This window comes from Astyanax mexicanus, chromosome 5, assembly GCF_023375975.1.
Source record: "Astyanax mexicanus isolate ESR-SI-001 chromosome 5, AstMex3_surface, whole genome shotgun sequence".
Taxonomy (NCBI): Eukaryota; Metazoa; Chordata; class Actinopteri; order Characiformes; family Acestrorhamphidae; genus Astyanax; species Astyanax mexicanus.
The window spans coordinates 23,968,967-23,987,789 of NC_064412.1; the positions used below are offsets into that span (position 1 = coordinate 23,968,967).

The 18,823-nt window shown below is 39.5% G+C and overlaps 1 protein-coding gene across 1 annotated transcript in view; it reads left to right on the forward strand.

Annotated features, from left to right (window-relative positions):
* ror1 (receptor tyrosine kinase-like orphan receptor 1) overlaps positions 1-18,823 on the forward strand; it is a 200,768-nt gene that overhangs the window by 168,921 nt on the left and 13,024 nt on the right. The window contains exons 5-6 of the mRNA XM_049479540.1: positions 15,403-15,530; positions 18,063-18,380. Of these exons, the coding sequence (XP_049335497.1) occupies positions 15,403-15,530; positions 18,063-18,380 (446 nt within the window). The remainder of the gene's footprint in view (positions 1-15,402; positions 15,531-18,062; positions 18,381-18,823) is intronic.

The following is an 18,823-nucleotide window of genomic DNA, read 5'->3' on the forward strand; positions in this document are numbered from 1 at the left end:
CTCCAGTTTTTCCGTGAGCACAGTCTGGCTGCCAAACCCCTCTGACATTTTTTCCATCCAAGCTGCAGAGGGCACATGTTAGGAGACACAGCTGTAAATATGAATGAAAGCCCTGAAACTTCTCTGAAAAGCTCTCTTTCTGCCACTTTCCTCACTGAGGGAATGTTGTATCTTACTTACTGCTGTGCTCAGGGGGGACCGGGGACCTATAAATTGAATTGTACTAAAAGAGCATGAACTCAGTTCCCTTGATTTCCATTAAACAAATGGCTACACAAGTAGACAATGGTTATTGGGCCCTGCAGAGCTTGATTTAAGGTGCGTAAGCATGTGTTTGCTATCGTAACGTTGGGATAAGTACGCTTTGCGTGGCTTAAAATGCACAAAAGGTGCATTTTTAGGGTGTAAAGTGCAATAAACCAATCAGCGTGTCGCTTGCCTCATATTCACTTTGAGGGCCAAGTACACTCCGACTTTGGCACATTGCTATTTCAGGGGCGCAGCTACCTGAATGTGTCCAATGCAATTCTCAGCAGAGGAAGCTCACCTGCTCATTTTTGCTAGTTCGTTTTGTTTATTGTTGATTTAATGGTTGAATAGTAGCCAACAGGCATGTGCTATGGGTTTGTGCGCTGCTGCGTGCTTAACAAACCTGGGATTGCGTTGGTTGAGGATGCGCCTGTTGACAATTTACTGCCAAGATAGCAATGCACGTCTGACGTCTGTTTACTTGTATTTAGCGTTGCCAAGATATACCAAAGCAATATGCCAGAAATGTACCTAAAAACACACCTAATTTCGAGATCACCACGCCCATTGATATATATACTGTATATCATCGCTGTCCAATGAAAAACACATCTCCAAAACAGCAACTTTACATTAGAGAGAAAAAACCTTGTCAACTTTCAATGGAAGTCAATTTTCTATTGGTCTATTGGTCTATTGGTCCATTCTATTGGTCTATTGGTCCGTTGATCAAGACATTTTGGCACAGTGTAAGAGACAGTTTGTCTGTTCAAATTATGTAGTAAACTAAAAACCAACAAAAATGGAGATAAGTGTTTTTCATTGGACAGCGACGATATTTACAAACACCTTTGCTATTTAAACGACGCAGGTGCAAGGCATGAAAATAGACTGTTTGGTAGGGTGAAAGGTAGCAATGAGCATCTCAAGAATTAATCTAAAAGAGGTTTTCTTAGATTTTCTTAAACGATCTTTACCCAGTAATTTCCCTAAACCAAAGACTGTACATATATAATATACATCTGTTCTGTCTACTCACTAGACATTCTCTAGACATCTTCATACCAATGAGAAATTAGTTCTCAGTTAAATAAATTTCCCGTCATTTCTGCCGTTTTAATCCTTTTATTTGGAGCAAGTGATAACACAACGTTTGTGTTCCTCTCTGATGAACGAGTAATACACAGTTCCCGTAGATAATGATTTGCTCAGATAATGCAGTGTGGAAGAAGGTAGAGCGGCCCTTGAGGGAGAAGGAGACAGCTTGATGGCAGGAAAGGAAGTTGATTTATTGGGATGTTCCGTGGCTTACGGGCTGTCGCGGTGTTTTCCTTCTACATGACGTTAGCCTGAAATAAGGCATAATTACTCTGGGTCTCTTGTCTAATTCAGGAAATGCAGGCTGCATCCAACAGGCACGTTCTTGTCTTTAAGGAGCTGTGTTGGGATTCTAATTTCTAATCCGTTGGTTTCGGCTTTTCAAATTATAAGGGAGGAACATCCTATAACAGCAGAGAACATATTGGAGCATGACGGAACTTTCTCTGTTAAAGAGGATAAAGGACTTGTACTCTACAGTACGTTGCCTTGCAATTACCTGACTCGTGTAGTGAGTTTGGTTGAGGTTTGCCAGGTGTTTTTGGGGGCTGTAAGGATTACTGTATGAACTCCAGACCTCAGATAAGAGCAGATTTAGTACAGCAGTAAATCTCAGAAGGCTGTGCTATACAGTGGTTTTACCACTATTATAGATTATTCTTAGGCACAACATTAAGTGGGAGTAAAATCCATATATACCTCAACCTGCTTATAAAAAACTGCTCATATGAAATAATAAAGTAATAAATGGCCAACCTCAGTTTGGCTCTTGTCAGAGTTGCTTGGATCTGTACATTTGCCCATTTTCCTGATTGCAACATATTAACTATTATATTTTTCAGACTATAAAGTGCATTTAAAATCCTTTAATTTTTCAAAAAAATCAACAGTGTGTCTAATAATCTGGTGCACCTTATATATGAATTCTACCAGTCAGGTATTAAGGAACAGTAAAACCACTTTGCTGAAGTACAGAATTATACAGGAGTTTTAGTTTAGTTCCTCCAGCACTGGGGCTGGAGCAGTGTTAACATTAGCCGCTAACCATGCTAAGCGCTAGCTCTTTCACCATTCAGAGGTGAGTATATCAGACTGTAGTCTGCGCATTTACCATGTTAAAACAAGCTATGTGGGATGAACTGCTAACTAATAGTGCCCTGGCTTACTGGAACACTCAGGATTCGTCAGTGTAGTGCTGTCAGGTGGCTTTTACTAGCGCTACCTGCAGCTAGTGCTAGCAGTTAGCCGTTAATGCTAATGCTGGTGCACCCAGCCTTTGTGGAAATCTGGAAATTTGAGTATTTGGGTGAGTAAAACGGAAGCGCTTTACTCACCTAAATAAACAGTTCAGTAGAGAAATCTGTGTAGATTAACATCCAGCGCTCGTTTGACTTTAAAATATATATATATGTATTTTTTAAGAATTAAAGTTTTGTTTACTTAGCTTGCTTTACTTAACTTAGTTACTCCCCCCTCCCCAACCACCACCACCCAGTTCCTTACTAGTGTCGCATACTGTGCCTCATAATCCGATGCGCTTTATGTATGAAAATAGACAAGAAAATACATATTTAGTAGCCTTTTAGTGTAGTAAGTACAATACAAGAACTGAGTTTAAAGCAAATAACTTTATAATATTATGACGTAAGGACAGAAATTTGTAATGTTCAGGCGACCAGAGATCAGATGGTCAGAGAATCTCCAAAACAGCAAGACTTATGAGGTGATCCTGGTCAGCTGTGGGCACTATAAGGCGCACTATCAATAAACGTATATTTCCTGGTCTTTTTTCATACATAAGGTGCACCAGATTATAAGGCGCAGTATGTGACACTAGTAAGGAATATGGGTGACGCCATGTTTTCCTTGTAATTCATCAGGTCTCGCCGCTGGATGGTGGTGGGGGGGTTAACTAAGTTAAGTAAAGCTAAGCTAAGCAAACAAATGTCAAATGAGTGCTGGATTTTAATCTCAACACAGATTTCTGTCCTGAAATCTTTTATTTGGGTAAGTAAAGTGCTTCCGTTTATTTACAGTAAGCTTAGATTTCCAGATTTCCACTAAGGCTGGGTGCAGCAACATTAGCATTAGCGGCTAACCCTTAGCGCTAGCCGCCGGACCGCCCTACATTGAGGAACCCTGAGTGTTCGGGTAAGCCAGGCGATATGAGCTAGCGGTTTGTCTCATGTAGCTTGTTTTAACGCGGTAAATGCACAGGATACAGTTCGATATACCAACCTCTGCACGGCAAAAGTGCTAGCGCTTAGCGCGGTTAAAATCTAATGCTAATGCTGGAGAGCTCCTGTATAATGCAGTAAAAATCACTTCTCCTGTGTGGCTTTACTGCTTCTTACAACCTGACTGGTAAAATTCATACATAAGGTGCCCCAAATAATAAGGCGCACTGACGATTTTGAGGAAAATGAAAGGATTTTAAGTGTGCATTATAGTGCAAAAAATACAGTAACTGGCAAAGGTGACCCAATAAATTAAAAACCAAACATTGGTGGCACCGCGTGTTCCAGTGGTCTAAAGCGCTGCCACTATGAGCGGGAGGTCGCAGGTTCGAACCCCCACCCCCACTGCAGCTTTGCCATCAAGCTGCCGGCGCTCAGAGGGAGCACAATTGGCCCTGCTTCCTTTTGGATGGGTAGATGTCGCTCTCTCCCCACATCACTAAAGAGTATAGTCTACAGCACAGGACATCTGTGAGCTGATGTATCGGAACCGAGTCGTTGCACTTTCCTCCGAGCGCGCTGGCAAAAAGAAGCGGTGGCTGACTTCACATGTATCGGAGGAAGCATGTGTTAGTCTTCACCCTCCTGGTGTGTTGGGGCATCACTAGTGATAGGGGGAGTCCTAATGAGTGGGTTGGGTAATTGGCCGTGTAAATTAGGGAGAAAATGGGAAAAATTTTAGATAAAATTATTTTTAAAAAAATCATGGTGATAGGGTCTTGACCGTTCAAAGCTTATCATTGCTGTGAACAACCCATCTTGGTTGGAACCAACAAAAAAAAGCTACTGTGCAACAAGTTTCAGGAATCTTTAATGATGATAACCGGAGGAATACCTCACAACACAATGCAATAAACTCTGTTGCGTAACTAATAACCAGTTTTAACGGCCCGTCGGACTGCCTGTCTACCTTCTAAAAGTGCCTACAGTGTTCACATAAATGTGTCTGGACAGGAGCAGATAAAGAGATGGTTAGGTCTGCTAAAATATTTTGGTGCCAGATATCAAAGGACACACTACAAGGTTGAGAGACTTGTTGAGTGAGATGTTTTGGTGACACGCTCTGAGGCAGATTAGAAAAGTGTACAACTAGTCATATTCTAGAACAGGCTGTTCTTTTTAACAAGGAATTTCACACCCAGATTTGCATTTAGCACAAAAGGAATATCACATAACCCCAATAACACGAGGTGTTAGGATTCAGTTGCGTTTTACACACTGAAATGTGCATACGTGTGTTGTTATATGGATACACACACCGACACACAGACGCAGCAGCACATGTACTAACAGTTCTTGTTCTCACACCTCAGTCTGGCAGCTCTGTTTGTTGCTGGAGGAGTCTGTACACACTGCGGGTCAGTGGACAGAAAAATAAACTGGCCTGTTGTTGGCTGATGTACGGCCCCCCCCTCCCGTCAGCGCTGACTCTGAACAGCTTGACCCTGACACTCCCTTTGTTTAGTAAATCACTCTGTTGAACAGCGTGTAAGCAAACGCCGGGGCTGTAGAGACGCTCTGCTCTGATGGATGGTTTGTTTGAGGGCTTGGAAGGGTAATGGTGTTTAGCTATATGATATAATGTAACTATATAATGTACTGTAAATATTGCATATTATAGTTACGGTAGTTTTTCACGTTTACATTGAGTACAGTGTAGGTTTAAAACTTACAATTTTTTCTGTTCATTTCATTGTATGGAAATGGCAAATGTGTGCCAATATACAGGATACCTACTAGAGCAAATATAAAAAAAAAAAAAAAATGTCTTGCATGTTTCATTTTAAGTGCAGATAATTGTCTTCTTAGGGTTAAATATGTTCCAGTAGGATGTGGGAAAATATTCATTTTTCAGAATCAGATTTCTTTTGTTTTTGCCTTTTTGTCATACTGATATTTTTCAGATTATCAAAAATCTTTTAATATCGGACAAAGATAACCTTTTTAAATGATAATTTTATTTAATAAGGGAAAAAAAACTTCCCAAACCAATCTAGCCCTTTGTAAAAAAAAAAAAAAAAAAAAAAAAAGCCCCTAAACCTAATACTCCATTGGCAGCAACAACTGTAATCAAGCTTTACCAATAACTGTGAGTCTTTCACATCTCTTTGGAGGAATTTTGGTCCACTCTTATCTACAGAATTGTTTTAATTTAGACACATTGAAGGGTTTTTGGGCATGAACGTCCTGTTTAAGATCATGCCACAGCATCTCATTCATACTTTGACTAGACTCTACACTCAAAAACCTTCATTTTGTTTGTTTTTTTGAAGCCATTCAGAGATGGACTTGTTTGCGTGCTTTGGACCATTGTCCTGTTGCAGAACCCAAGTACGTCTGAGCTTAAGGTCACAAACAGATGAAGGACATTCTCCTTCAGGATTGTCTGGTAAACAGCAGAATTCCTGGTTCCATCTATTACAGCAAGTTGTCCAGACCCTGAAGCAGCAAAGCACGTTTCAGTTCAGTATGATGTTCTTTTTCTAAAATTATGTGTTAGTTTTGTGCCAGATGTAACGAGACACACACCTTCCAAAAAGTTCCACTTTTGTCACATCAGTCCAAAGAATAATTACCCAAAGTTCTGGGGATCATTTAATGTATTTTATGGTAAATGTGAGATGGGCTGTTCTGTTCTTTTTAGTCAGCAGTGATTTTTGACTTTTGAACTCTCCCACTCTACCTTCTTGACCAGTACCTTTCTTACTATTGAATCATTAAAACCTTAACTGAGGCAAGTGAGACCTGCAGGTCTTTAAATATTGTTCTGGGTTATTCTGTGACCTCCTGGATGAGTTGTCCATGCCCTTTTGGAGTAATTTCGGTCGGCTGGCCACTCCTGGAAAGGTTCACCAGTTTTCCATGTTTTCTGTATTTGTGAACAATAGCTCTCACTTGAGTTCTCTGGAGTCCCAAAGCTTTAGAGAAATGCCTTTGTAACCTTTTCCAGACTGATAGATGTCAATGGCTTTGGTTTTCTCATCTGTTTTTGAATTTGAATCTTCAGATCGGGGCATAGTGTGTTGCTTTTTAAATTATTTAACTGCTTCATGTTGTCAGACAGGTTCTGTTTAAGTGATTTCTTGATTCTAAAGGTCTGGCGGTGATCAGGCCTAGTTGTGGTTAGTAGTGAAATTAAACTCATCTTTCCAAAAAAGTGTCAGTTCATTTATAAAAAAACAAAAAAACAGTTCATTTATAGGGAGGCAAACACCTTTTCACACAGGGCTAGATTGGTTTGGATAGTTATATTGGATAGATATACTGTGTATATATATATATATATATATATATATATATATATATATATATATATATATATATATATATATATATATATATATATATATTATACACATAAAAAATAAGCTTATATTTAGCCCATTTAAATATCCCATCTTTTTTTTATGATTTCTTGTGATTGCACATCTGTCTGTCTCATTCTAACTTGCTTATGAAGTTATCAATTATGGTTTTCTGTATTTATGTACTTGACCACATTTGCAGTATCACCGCGTGAAGCATTGTTATAACCCCATTTCTTAAACAACGGAAAATCAGTGATAACAAGCCATTTAACTTGTTTGTTTAACTGAAATAAACACTTTCAACAAGCCTTTGTTTCATCCAGGCTGTTTATTTGAATTTTAATAAACATAGTAGAATAGATTCTTTGTAAATCTGCTTTACAAATTTGCTGTAGACAGTCAAACTCTTTATAGTTTTGTGTTAATTAACAAATTACTGCCTATTATGTCTGTGTGATCTGTCTCACTATCTGTTTATTGTTTATAGAGGAAGTATTGTTCCCCAGCATCATTCATATTAGTGTATGGAGTTGTCTCTGCATGTTTCTGAATTGAGTTCTCCGTCTTCGGCCCCTCCTTAGGGATAGCAGAGGGTTACGGGGTTGTGTTCTGTGCTCTCCTAATAGAGGCTGCTATTGTGTCAGCGTAACATTAGAACTCTTTCCTCTCTTTCTTCCTCGCGTCTAATGAGAGTCCCTCAGTGGCTGTGTGTCCCTTTCCTCTCCGGCCACGGTCACACACCACCAACCTCAAAAACCAGAGACAAATGAGCCCAAAGTTTAACACACTCCTCCAGAGCTCTCCTTCACACTGCAGAGCCAAGTCCAACACACACTCTTCTCTTTCACCTTCTCCAGAGCTTTCATACAGTACTGTATCATTCCTCTATCATTCTGTTTAACTACGGATTAATACCCGTTACAGTCTGTCCTCACTGCTCTCTTCAAGCAGCACACGCTCAGATTCAGCCTCTCCTGCTGCTGCTGCTGCTTTATGTTCATAGGCTTTCTGCCCATGTTTGCAAACTGCAACTTTGTAAGAGTTGACCTTCGGAAAGAATTTATACGAATGCAGTGCAGAAAAAAAAGAGATGTTAATATCTAGATTGCGTTAAATACGAGAACTTAATGAATGATATGCTTCAGATTTTAGTATCTACATAAAAATTCTGAAATTTTGGGGTCGGAAACGTTGGAAAAGATACGTTGGGAGTAATTGTATATGGGCACATAAACGTTTGCATTTAGATGAGCCGAAAACCACTAAGTACAGGTCTCACCGTCGACAAAAAGCAGAGGCTACAATAGGAGTCTGATGAGAGCTTATTGGTCAGTTTTGTCAGTAATGTTTTATAGATGGGTTTCCTTTTTATGGGGTCATTTTCAGTTTGGGAACATTGGAGTCTAAAGAAATATTGAAGCCTGTTTAGCTACTCTGGGGGAAAAAAAAAACCTTTTGTCTTACCTTAAATACAGTACAGACAAAACACTGGATTCTTTAGAAATGACATTTTAGACAAACTTTGATTTATTTTTTGATGTTCTAGTGTTTATTCATTGAGTGGGTATTTTGTTAAAAAATGACTTCAGCGTAGTATAATATACTCTAATAAACAGTGTAACCTGGGCTATCAGGCCTAAGTGCTTTAAAGAATAACTGATTTGAATAAGGTAACATGCTAGACTTTTTGGCCCAATTATAACTGTACTGTACACTGTACAAAAGGGTCACCTTATTGACCTTAATGTTGGCATAGGCGTTACGCAGTAAATCCACTAGAGCGAAGTTCTGAGTCAAACATTTCTTTTTTCTTCACTTTTTATCCCATTTTCTCCACGATTTACAAGGCCAATTGAGCGACATCACCCTTTGGAGTGATGTGGGGAGAGAGCACCCTCTACGCACCCAGAGAGAGCAAGGTCAATTGTGCTCTCTCGGGGCTCCGGCAGCTGATGGCAAGCTACATGAATGGGATGCGAACCAGCAATCTCCCAAAGTCAAACATTTCTGACGACAGCAAACTTGTTATTGGCTTTGTTGTGTCCGTATGGCAGTGGTCATCTTTCTCTTATGCTCTGTTTCATGAATAACTAAGCCTCCAAAAAAACATGGATTAAAAAAAGGGGTACAACATCAGGAGCAGGTCATCTAAATATAAGAGAGACAGACAGGAGGAGGAAAAACAAAGAGGTTAAGAGGGACTTAACAAACATACGTGAATAAGTGAATTTGCTCAGTGGGAGATATTGGCCCAGAGGGCGCAATCTACTTTCAATATTTCATGCAGTAGAACTGAAATATAGGTTTGGGATTTAGGGACTCTCTGGTGAGAATGGGTAATTGCACCGAGCATGCAGAAGAATCATTTTAAACTGGGCGGGTGTGATGCGGTCTCCTTTCAGAACGCATGTATCCGATTCCAGGTTATGTTCAGAAACTTCACTCCTTCGTTTATTTTTTTTTTAATACTATAAATGAATGAGCTCCTGAGTTCTAAGGTTCCACTTCTGAAGTCCCCATTGTTCCACCAGCCGCTCGCGTTCAGTAAAACTGAGTCGGATCCTCTTTTAGTGACCTGACACTCCATTTTTTGGAATAAATATATTAGGCTTAGCAGGGATGGTCGTTCCAGCACACTGGTACCATTAAACACAATATTTTATCCCTTCTTCACTCAGAAATGCTTCTGCTTTCAGTTTAGAAATAAAATAATACGGACTGTCACTTTAAATCATTAAAGCCATCTGCAGTAGAATGCTCTGATTTTTCCATTATACCTGATTCACTATCAGAACCATATTTCTGCACAGCATAGCGATGAGTATTTATCACAGATTCCAGTGATGTGAGCCCCCGCTAGTTTCCTATTGATCATCCTGCAGCATGACACACTCTATGTGCCTTTTAAAAATGGCTTTAGAGTCGTGTTAAGAGATGCTCTATGCTTTTTAAAGGAAGGAGCAGATGATGAGGATGACTGGAGAGATAAGTTTTTCTCCAGAGAGCGCCACTGGGTGGAGAAAGCTCCGAGGCTTTTATTACACTCAGGGGTTTGTGCACCAATATCCACAACCCAAATCCATTCTCTCCGCTGTGCAGGCATGCAACATTTGACATCTCCATATGTTCCACATCTCAGCCATGCTGAGGTTCCTCTCTGCTGTGTGACGATCTGTACATTAGACTAGAGCAAAATCCTCCTAATGAACATTCGATTTATTAGATAATGATCTAAAAGGTGTGAATAAAAGTTAATGTATTGAACAGAATCTGTAATGTAGATTTAGTGGCTAATGTATAACTAATACGTAATATCCAACTAATTGCTACAATTTTGATCATGTGCTACTCTTGTCTAACTTTATGTTCAGTATGAGTCAAAGGTTTGGATGTTGTTATTTAGTGTTTTTATTATTTTAATTTTTTCCTTCATTGTAAATGAATACTAAAGTCACCCAGACTATGAAGGAAGACATAAGAAATCATAATCGAAAGGGTTTAAACAAACCAAAATACTTTTTTTTAGCATTACGGTGCTCTTATTTGGACTGCTGTTAACTTGCGGTTTCTGAGGCTCGTAACTCTGATGAACTTATTCAGTGCAACAGTGGTAACTCTTGGTCTTCCTTTCCCGGAAGGAACGTTGCACTTGAGGGTACTTTCTTGAAAGTTCTTGGATTTTTTTCAATCGACTATCCTTTATTTCTTAAAGTAATTTTCTTCTTTATTTGAGTTGAATAGTTCTTGCCATAACATGGATTAATGGGGAGCAATGGAGACACAGAAGCGGAAGCAATTGCGAGTATTTATTTGAAAAAAACAATACAATGAAAACCATACAAACAAACAATAAACTAAAGCAACAAGGAGTCACGGTGTACACAGAAACTGAAAAAACAAAGAAACATGTAACCTGACTTGACGTAAAACCTACAAGAACCAGCACTGAACACAGACACATAAGGACTATATATACACCCGGACTGAGACAGAAAACAGGAAACACCTGGGAACAGGTAACAAGGGGGTGGAGCTAGAAAGAGTCACAAGGGAAACACAGGAGCAGGAGAACACGTGGAAAGCAGACACAGAGGAGAAAGGGAAATAAACAAGCGTGAGGGCATAAAGACAGGAGAGACACAGAACAGGAGAGACACAGAACAGGAGAGACACAGAACAGGACGAGACCATGACAGTTCAACACTTTTTGTTTACAAAATAATTGGATGAATTTAATATTAATCTACGATGCAGATATTTTTTTAAATTATGAAAAAACACTCAATTTAAGGTGTCCAAACATTTGACTGGTCCTTTACACCTTATATATTCTGCATTTTAAAGTAATCTGTCTCTCCTTTGGAGTTACACAACCTTGACTCTAACCTTGACTTTAAAAGAAACTTATGTAGTAGTTGTATCTTTAAAGTAATTTTAATGGTACAATGGCATGTACTGTAATATGAAAAAAAGATATATCATTGCCACATTTGGAGCCTATAATGCTGCCAATTGCACTGTGTAACTTTGGTGGAGCAAAAGGTTCTGTAATTTAAGTAATATTACTCTAATGCATCAGTCCACATACTTCTTCTAATGTCATGACCTAAAAAATACCAGTTATCTTGTTTTAAAACCTTAACTTTCCACTGTACAGTTACTGATCCAAAGGTCCACATATAAACATTGTTAGAACAGTATACAGTATATTTTGCATGTTCCAGTGAAAGGTACTAATTTTGATTTGTTATGGTTTATGTTCATAATGCAAACAGACCACACCAGAGTTTGACTCTAACAATGCAGTGTCACCAGGGTTCATTTCATTCCAATCAAACCTGTTTAAACAAACTCTAAAACCACTGTTCCAAACTGTAGTGTTCAGTGTAACTTCATTACTGTAGATATTATAGAATGCTGTGTCTTTCCTCCACAATGCATAGCCACATATGTTTGTGTGTAAATATCAATATGTTTGGCATTTTTGTGTATGTAATATAAAAATAAGAGAACATTTAAATGATAAGTTTCTTTGATTTTACCAAATTGAAAACCTCTGGAATATAATCAAGAGAAAGATGGATGATCACAAGCCATCAAATCAAGCTGACTGCTTGAATTTGTGCACATGGAGTGGCATAAAGTTATCCAAAAGCAGTGTGCAAGACTGGTGGAGGAGAACATGCCAAGATGCCTGAAAACTGTGATTAAAAACCAGGGTTATTCCACCAAATATTGATTTCTGAACTCTTAAAACTTTATGAATATGAACTTTTTTTTGTGTATTATTTGAGATCTGAAAGCTCTGCATCTTTTTATGTTATTTTAGCCATTTCTTATTTTCTGCAAATAAATGCTCTAAATGCTTATAATGCTTATAATTTGGACCAGTGCTGAAACCCTACTCATTCTCTCTGATATTGATCCATTATTAAGTTTTTATCCTTTCAATTTACTGAATACACTGAATGAGTGAAACAGGCTGCAGACAGCAGCTGTATGGATCTGTGTGAGTGCGTCAGAGGAGTGCGTTAGTGGATGTGACTGCAGACTGGAGGCTAAATGACAGGGGAGAACAGAAAGCTCAGAAGTGCCTATATATAAACATGTATATTGATGTTTGTGTATGTCTTTGGTGGGTCAGGTCTGGTGTGGTCTATTCGGAAAACCAGTGCTCTTAAAGCACTGCAGCAGCCGACTGCCTTAAATTAACTGAGCAGCACCAACTCTGAAGATAAACATTACGAATCGACACGCGGCTTCTAACTTCTAACACAATTTAAAGTAATGACAAACTCAAAATTGATCATTCAATATGAATCGATTGATTTAAATCACAGCTTTTCTATACACTGATTTAAAGTCTGTATCAAAGTAATAAAATGCCACGGGACTGTTCCAAAACAGATTTCATCATTAACTTGCAGTTTCTGAGGCTGGTAACTCTGATGAACTCATCCTGTGCAGAATACAGGTGCTGGTCAACGAATTAGAATAATTTGAAATAGTGCAATCATGAAATTCTTTGAATGCATTTTTTGTGCAGAAAGCAAATCAGGTGTTCACCGCACCTGTCCTACTCGTTAGACTAATCACAGAACTCGTTAACTGGAAAAAAATTTGCTCAGCTGAGCTTTCCAAAAGGCCCATTTAGGCCATTTAACTGTGACACTGTTGTTTTATTGAATTAGAATAATGGAGAAACCGTTTCATTGAATTAGAATAATTTTTATTATAATTACAATCATCACTTTCTCAGTATTTTGCGGCTGCCCCCTTGGCTTGTATGACTGCCTGAAGTCTCCGCAGCATCGATTTGACCAGCTTGTCGCAAGTTTCCGCACTCACAGCTTCCCAGGCAGTGGCGATGTTCTGCTTCAGTTGGTCCAGCGTAGTAGGCTTTCTGTCGCGAATTTTCCGCTTGACGATGGCCCAAAGGTTTTCAATGACATTGAGGTCAGGCGAGTTGGCCGGCCATGCCAAAACTTCAAGCTGTTTTTTAGTGAACCAATCTTTGGTCGACTTTGCCGCATGAGCCGGTGCAAGATCCTGTTGAAATATGAAGTCTTCTTCGCCGAACTGTTCCTCAACAGTCGGAATCAGGAACGTTTCCAGAACATCTTGATATACGGCAGCATTGACAGTCTTCTTGAGGAAGCAGAGTTTCCCTACACCTCGAGCGGACATAACGCTCTGGGGAAACTTGACGGATCTTTTCACGCACTCGTGGTTGTAGGTTTCGCCACCACGACGCCAGACACGAGGACCTTGGTCACCGAAGGAGATGCAGAAGCGTGATTCGTCACTGAAGACCACTTTCTGCCAGTCTTCAGCAGTCCACTCGCCGTGTTCTTTGGCCCACTTCAGCCGTTTCTCCATTTGTTTCTTGTTCAGCATCGGTTTTACTGCTGGAACGTGAGATTTGAAGCCGAGTTCGCGCAGACGACGGTGAGTGGTTGATCTGGAGACAAAAATTCGAGCATTTATTCTAATTCAATGAAACGGTTTCTCCATTATTCTAATTCAATAAAACAACAGTGTCACAGTTAAATGGCCTAAATGGGCCTTTTGGAAAGCTCAGCTGAGGTTTTCCAGGTAACGAGTTCTGTGATTAGTCTAACGAGTAGGACAGGTGCGGTGAACACCTGATTTGCTTTCTGCACAAAAAATGCATTCAAAGAATTTCATGATTGCACTATTTCAAATTATTCTAATTCGTTGACCAGCACCTGTAGATGGCTCTTGGACTTCTGTTTCCAGGGCAGTTCTGATGAGAGCCAGTTTCATCATAACTTTTTTGACTGTCTTTGCAAATAGACTTGAGGATACTTTCAAAGGTCTTGAATTGCTTCGGATTGGCTGACCTTCATTCTTTAAAGTCAATTCTTGTATAAATTCTTGTATAATTTATTTACAGAACCTTCCCGGGACAGTAGAGACATTTTTTTTCCAATATAATAATTTTAATATAATTTTATATATAAAATGAAGTTGATTTTGAAAATGATTTTGCTGTATTTCTCCCAAATTTTAAATAAAAATATTGCCACTTAGAGCATTTATTTGTGGAAAATGAGAAATGGCTGAAATAACAAAAACGATTTTGAGCTTTCAGACCTCAAATAATGCAAAGAAAACAAGTTCATATTCAGAAAGTTTCAAGAGTTCAGAAATCAATATTTGGTGGAATAACCCTGTTTTTATGCATCTTGGCATGTTCTCCTCCACCAGTCTTACACACTGCTTTTGTTGTTTCAATTTTCTTCAAGAAAGAACATACTGTACATTAGATGCTATTTATTTAAGGAAAGTGCAGCTATATTTACATCATATATCCATATGAATCAATTCACAGCTTTTAATGCTGATTCTGGTTATTCCTTGATAATGATGTGTTCACTATCAGTCCTGTCTGTAGCTGAAAGGAAGGTTTTTTGCAGTTGGTGACCTCACTTACGAGCGTGAGTATGACATCACTGGGGAAAAGGCAGGCATGTGGCATGACACTGTGGAGTAAAACCACCGTCCCTCAGACACTGCCTCGTTCTCAAACACAGAAACACACAGAAACACCCATCCATATGGTTCAAATTACTGCCTCGTCCTGCTCCTCTTCATGTGTGCGTGTGCACCCACCATGTGCACCAGTTTTTTTTTGTTTTTTTTAATCTACGCTGTATTTATGCTGTGCTGTGTCCTGATATTAGGATATAGTTAGTCTGCACTACACTGAGTAGAGTGTGTTGTTTTTTTCTACTGTGTTGGACAACAGAGCTGAGTCAGGGCTGAGTATTGTAGTCTGTGGAGTGGGGCAGTAAGAGGTTCAGAGGTTCACTGAATGTGGGGCCAGTTCTACAATGTTGTGACTCTTGCTGCCCCCTAGTGTTTATATTTTAAACTGCAGAAAAAGCTTCTTCTTTTCTTTTTTTTTTGGTGTGTGAAGTGTGTTATGTTACATTCTGGTTCATGACATTAACCTTCTCCATTCTATGTCATCTTCAATTTTTCAGGGACGACTTTGACGAGGAAGGCTTCTGCCAGCCGTATCGAGGAATTGCCTGTGCTCGCTTCATTGGGAACAGGAGTATCTTCGTTGATTCGCTGCAGATGCAGGGTGAAATCGAAACTCAAATAACTGGTACCGTTCTTTATTTCTTCTGGTCCTGCCTTTCATCCATAGCATTTATATTTTTTCTACTCTATTCGCTTCCCAGTTCTCAGGAAGATTTAAAACCTGTGGTACAGCCGGACATGAATTCACTTGAATTTATCCGTTATCGCATTTTTTCTACAGATCAAAACATGGCATTACATTTTGTGGTCTATGTTGTGGAATATTGTCTAATTAATATTATATATGTATGCAGTACCAGTAAAAGGTTTGGACACACCTTAAACCACACCTTTGTTATTTTTAAATTGCCTGTATTGTAGATAAATTCTAAAGAGATCCAAACTATGAAGAAAAATATTCTTATATTTAATTTAGTAAACAAATTTGAGTAATGTTCTAATCCATATAATAGCAAGAACTACTCAACTGAGTAAAGAAAATAAATCCTTTTTTTATGAAATGAAGGTCAATCAATTCTCAAAACATTATGATGGAACTGGGACACATCAGGACCACCTCAGAAAAAGAAAGAGCAGTAGAAAGGTTACCTCTGTTGCACAGGATAAGTTCATCAAAAGCCTGAATTGGATTATTTTCTCAGGGGGTCCTGAGGTAATTTTCTGTTTTCTGTGATTTTATTCTCGTCTGGAATGACCATGTATGTGTTTTTCTTAGACAACATCTAGCTGAATTACCTACTGTCTTCTGCTGAACTCTGTGGTCCTCTGGTAATTTTAGTACTGTCAGGATTCACATCTCGCCACCTCGAGTTGAATAAAATAGCTATTTGTCCACTGCCATGCACCGTAATTACACTTTGGGCATGTGTTTCCACGGAGATCCACACAAAGACAGCAGAGATTGGAAATGGAGGAGCTACTGAACACGATGTCATGTGACTGAGAAAACCAAAAAAACTCACTGGTACTCCTGTTTTTTTTTTTTCAATTGCAGTCCGGATGCAAGAGTTTTATCACTGAGTAGAAGTCTTAAAGATTTTTCACAGACGTCCCCCTGAGAAACAAATCTCGTCCGGATAGGGCTAAAGTTACCAGCCTCAGAGTATTTTGGTTTGTTTAATCCTTTTCAAAATTTACTACATGATTCCTTACGTGTTCTTTTATAGTCTGGATGACTTTCACTGGATGAATTTTCATTATCGCATGTAAGAATGTAACAGAATCAGTACCAGCCCTGCCTTTCAAGGACATTCTTATTCCTCTGCGTTACACAATACGTGTTGCTCCACAGCACAGACCAGTCTCATTTCTGTAATTTGGTAACTCCTCATTATTGTCCATGAGGATTGCAGAGACCTGCCTCCCTGCCTCTTATAATTATCTGAAGGTCACGGTGCTAAATCGCACTAAATCACAGTTTTTAACAATGGCTTAGTGTTTGTCAGTGTTTTCTAAGAGGATACTCCCAGTTCTTGCAGCCTGAGAGCTCTGAGGCCAGACATTGTCTATGGTTATCAATCAAGGCCAAGGCAGCCTCTCAGGCATTTCACCTGAGTATTGACAGGGCCTTCGGGACTCGTGGGTTTATATGGTTTCAACAATAGTTTAAAGGTCTCATTCCATCGTTTTTTAATTCATTTTAAAATGTCTAGTTGTTGTCTCTAGTATGAATGAATGCCATGTGAGCCATTTTTTGTAAAAAAAATGCTCAGGTGTTTCTATTTAGCCCTAATTTAGATAATTGAAGTAGAAGAAGAAAGACAGGTTTTGGCTCTTGTTCATGAATATTCATACATGCAAACATATCGCTGCAGCAGAGAACGCCTACCTGCCTACCCCCACAGTTTTTACAATTTTACAGCTCTAAAACTCAAAGGACTTTAGCTATAAAGATACAGCACTGAGCGCTTGGTAAAATTAACCCTTAAACTTCCCTTAACATCAGCTAAACTAACGCTACTAAACTCTTACCTCAGACTTGGTGATTCGGTACTTGGGCAGTTTCATCATGTCGAAGCCCCAGAGTCCGCTCTATATCATAAAATCTGATGCGAACGGCGCCCGCTTTGACCGATGTTCTGTCGAGTTGTGCTAGCTTGTCAAACCGTGCTTCCCTAGTGTAGAACGCAGAATCAACCGGAGATCCGATTTAAACCTACAGTTACTTACACAGAGCTGTAAGCTCCTCCTCAGGTCAGAACTGCCTGTGAGGTGGGCGAGGCCATGAACTCGCTGGTTGACACAGTCTTCTGAACCTTCCCTGATTAACTCGTTTTTCTGAGGCTTTTCTTGTACTAGCTCCTGCAGACAGTGGAAGCAGATAAACAGTTTCATACGCAGCATGCATATACAACTCAGAGAGACCTATAGTATTTCACAAAGAACAAGAAAAAGTGGATTTTGGCAGAAAAAGACCTCTAAAAAAGAAAACTGCGAAAGCATTATTTAGTTTAAAAGTAAAATTGTTTTATATTAAGAAAAAACTTTGACACACATCTTCATGATTGTTGTAAATGTTTTGCAAATACTTAATAATTGATAATACTTAATCTGTTTTGTACCGTAAATAACCTTCTCAACGTTCTTTCATCTCCAGCTGCGTTCACCATGATCGGCACATCCAACCACCTGTCGGATCGCTGCTCTCAGTTTGCCATCCCCTCCCTCTGCCACTTCGCCTTTCCTACATGTGACCGCAGCTCTGGGATAGATAAACCCCGGGACCTGTGTAAGGACGAGTGTGAGATCCTGGAGAACGACCTGTGTAAGACCGAGTACATCATCGCTCGCTCCAACCCCATCATCCTCAAGCGCCTCAAATTACCCAACTGTGAGGATCTGGCAGCCTCGGACAGCCCTGAGGCGGCAAACTGCATGAGGATAGGAATACCCATGGCTGAGTCCATTAATAAAAGTAAGCTCTTCTTCTCAGTGACAGAGTTCTTTGTATATCATTTCTCTGATTTCCCCAGTATTCCGAAATACAACGTTTTTAGCCGATGCTCCCAATAGGCTCACGCTAATACTAGTGATAGGGGCATAGCTTTTGCCCATTAACAAGCTTAAAGTAGCTCCACACTTTATTTGTAGAATTCTGAGGGCCCTGGCATTTAAAATGAGGCACTGAGAACTTTTAAAGTGCACATGTAGTTTATTTAAAAGCCTTTTAATAGCGAGCAGCAAGTGATCCAGCGGTTTAAAGCTGGTTCAGATCCCGTTCATGCAGCTTGACTTCAACTGCCGGAGCCCTGAGAGAGCTCAGTTGGCCTTGCTTGTTCCCCTCATCACTTCTAAGGGTGATGTCAATCAGCACAAAGCATCTGTGAGCTGATGTATCGGAGTGTGCTGTGATGCTAC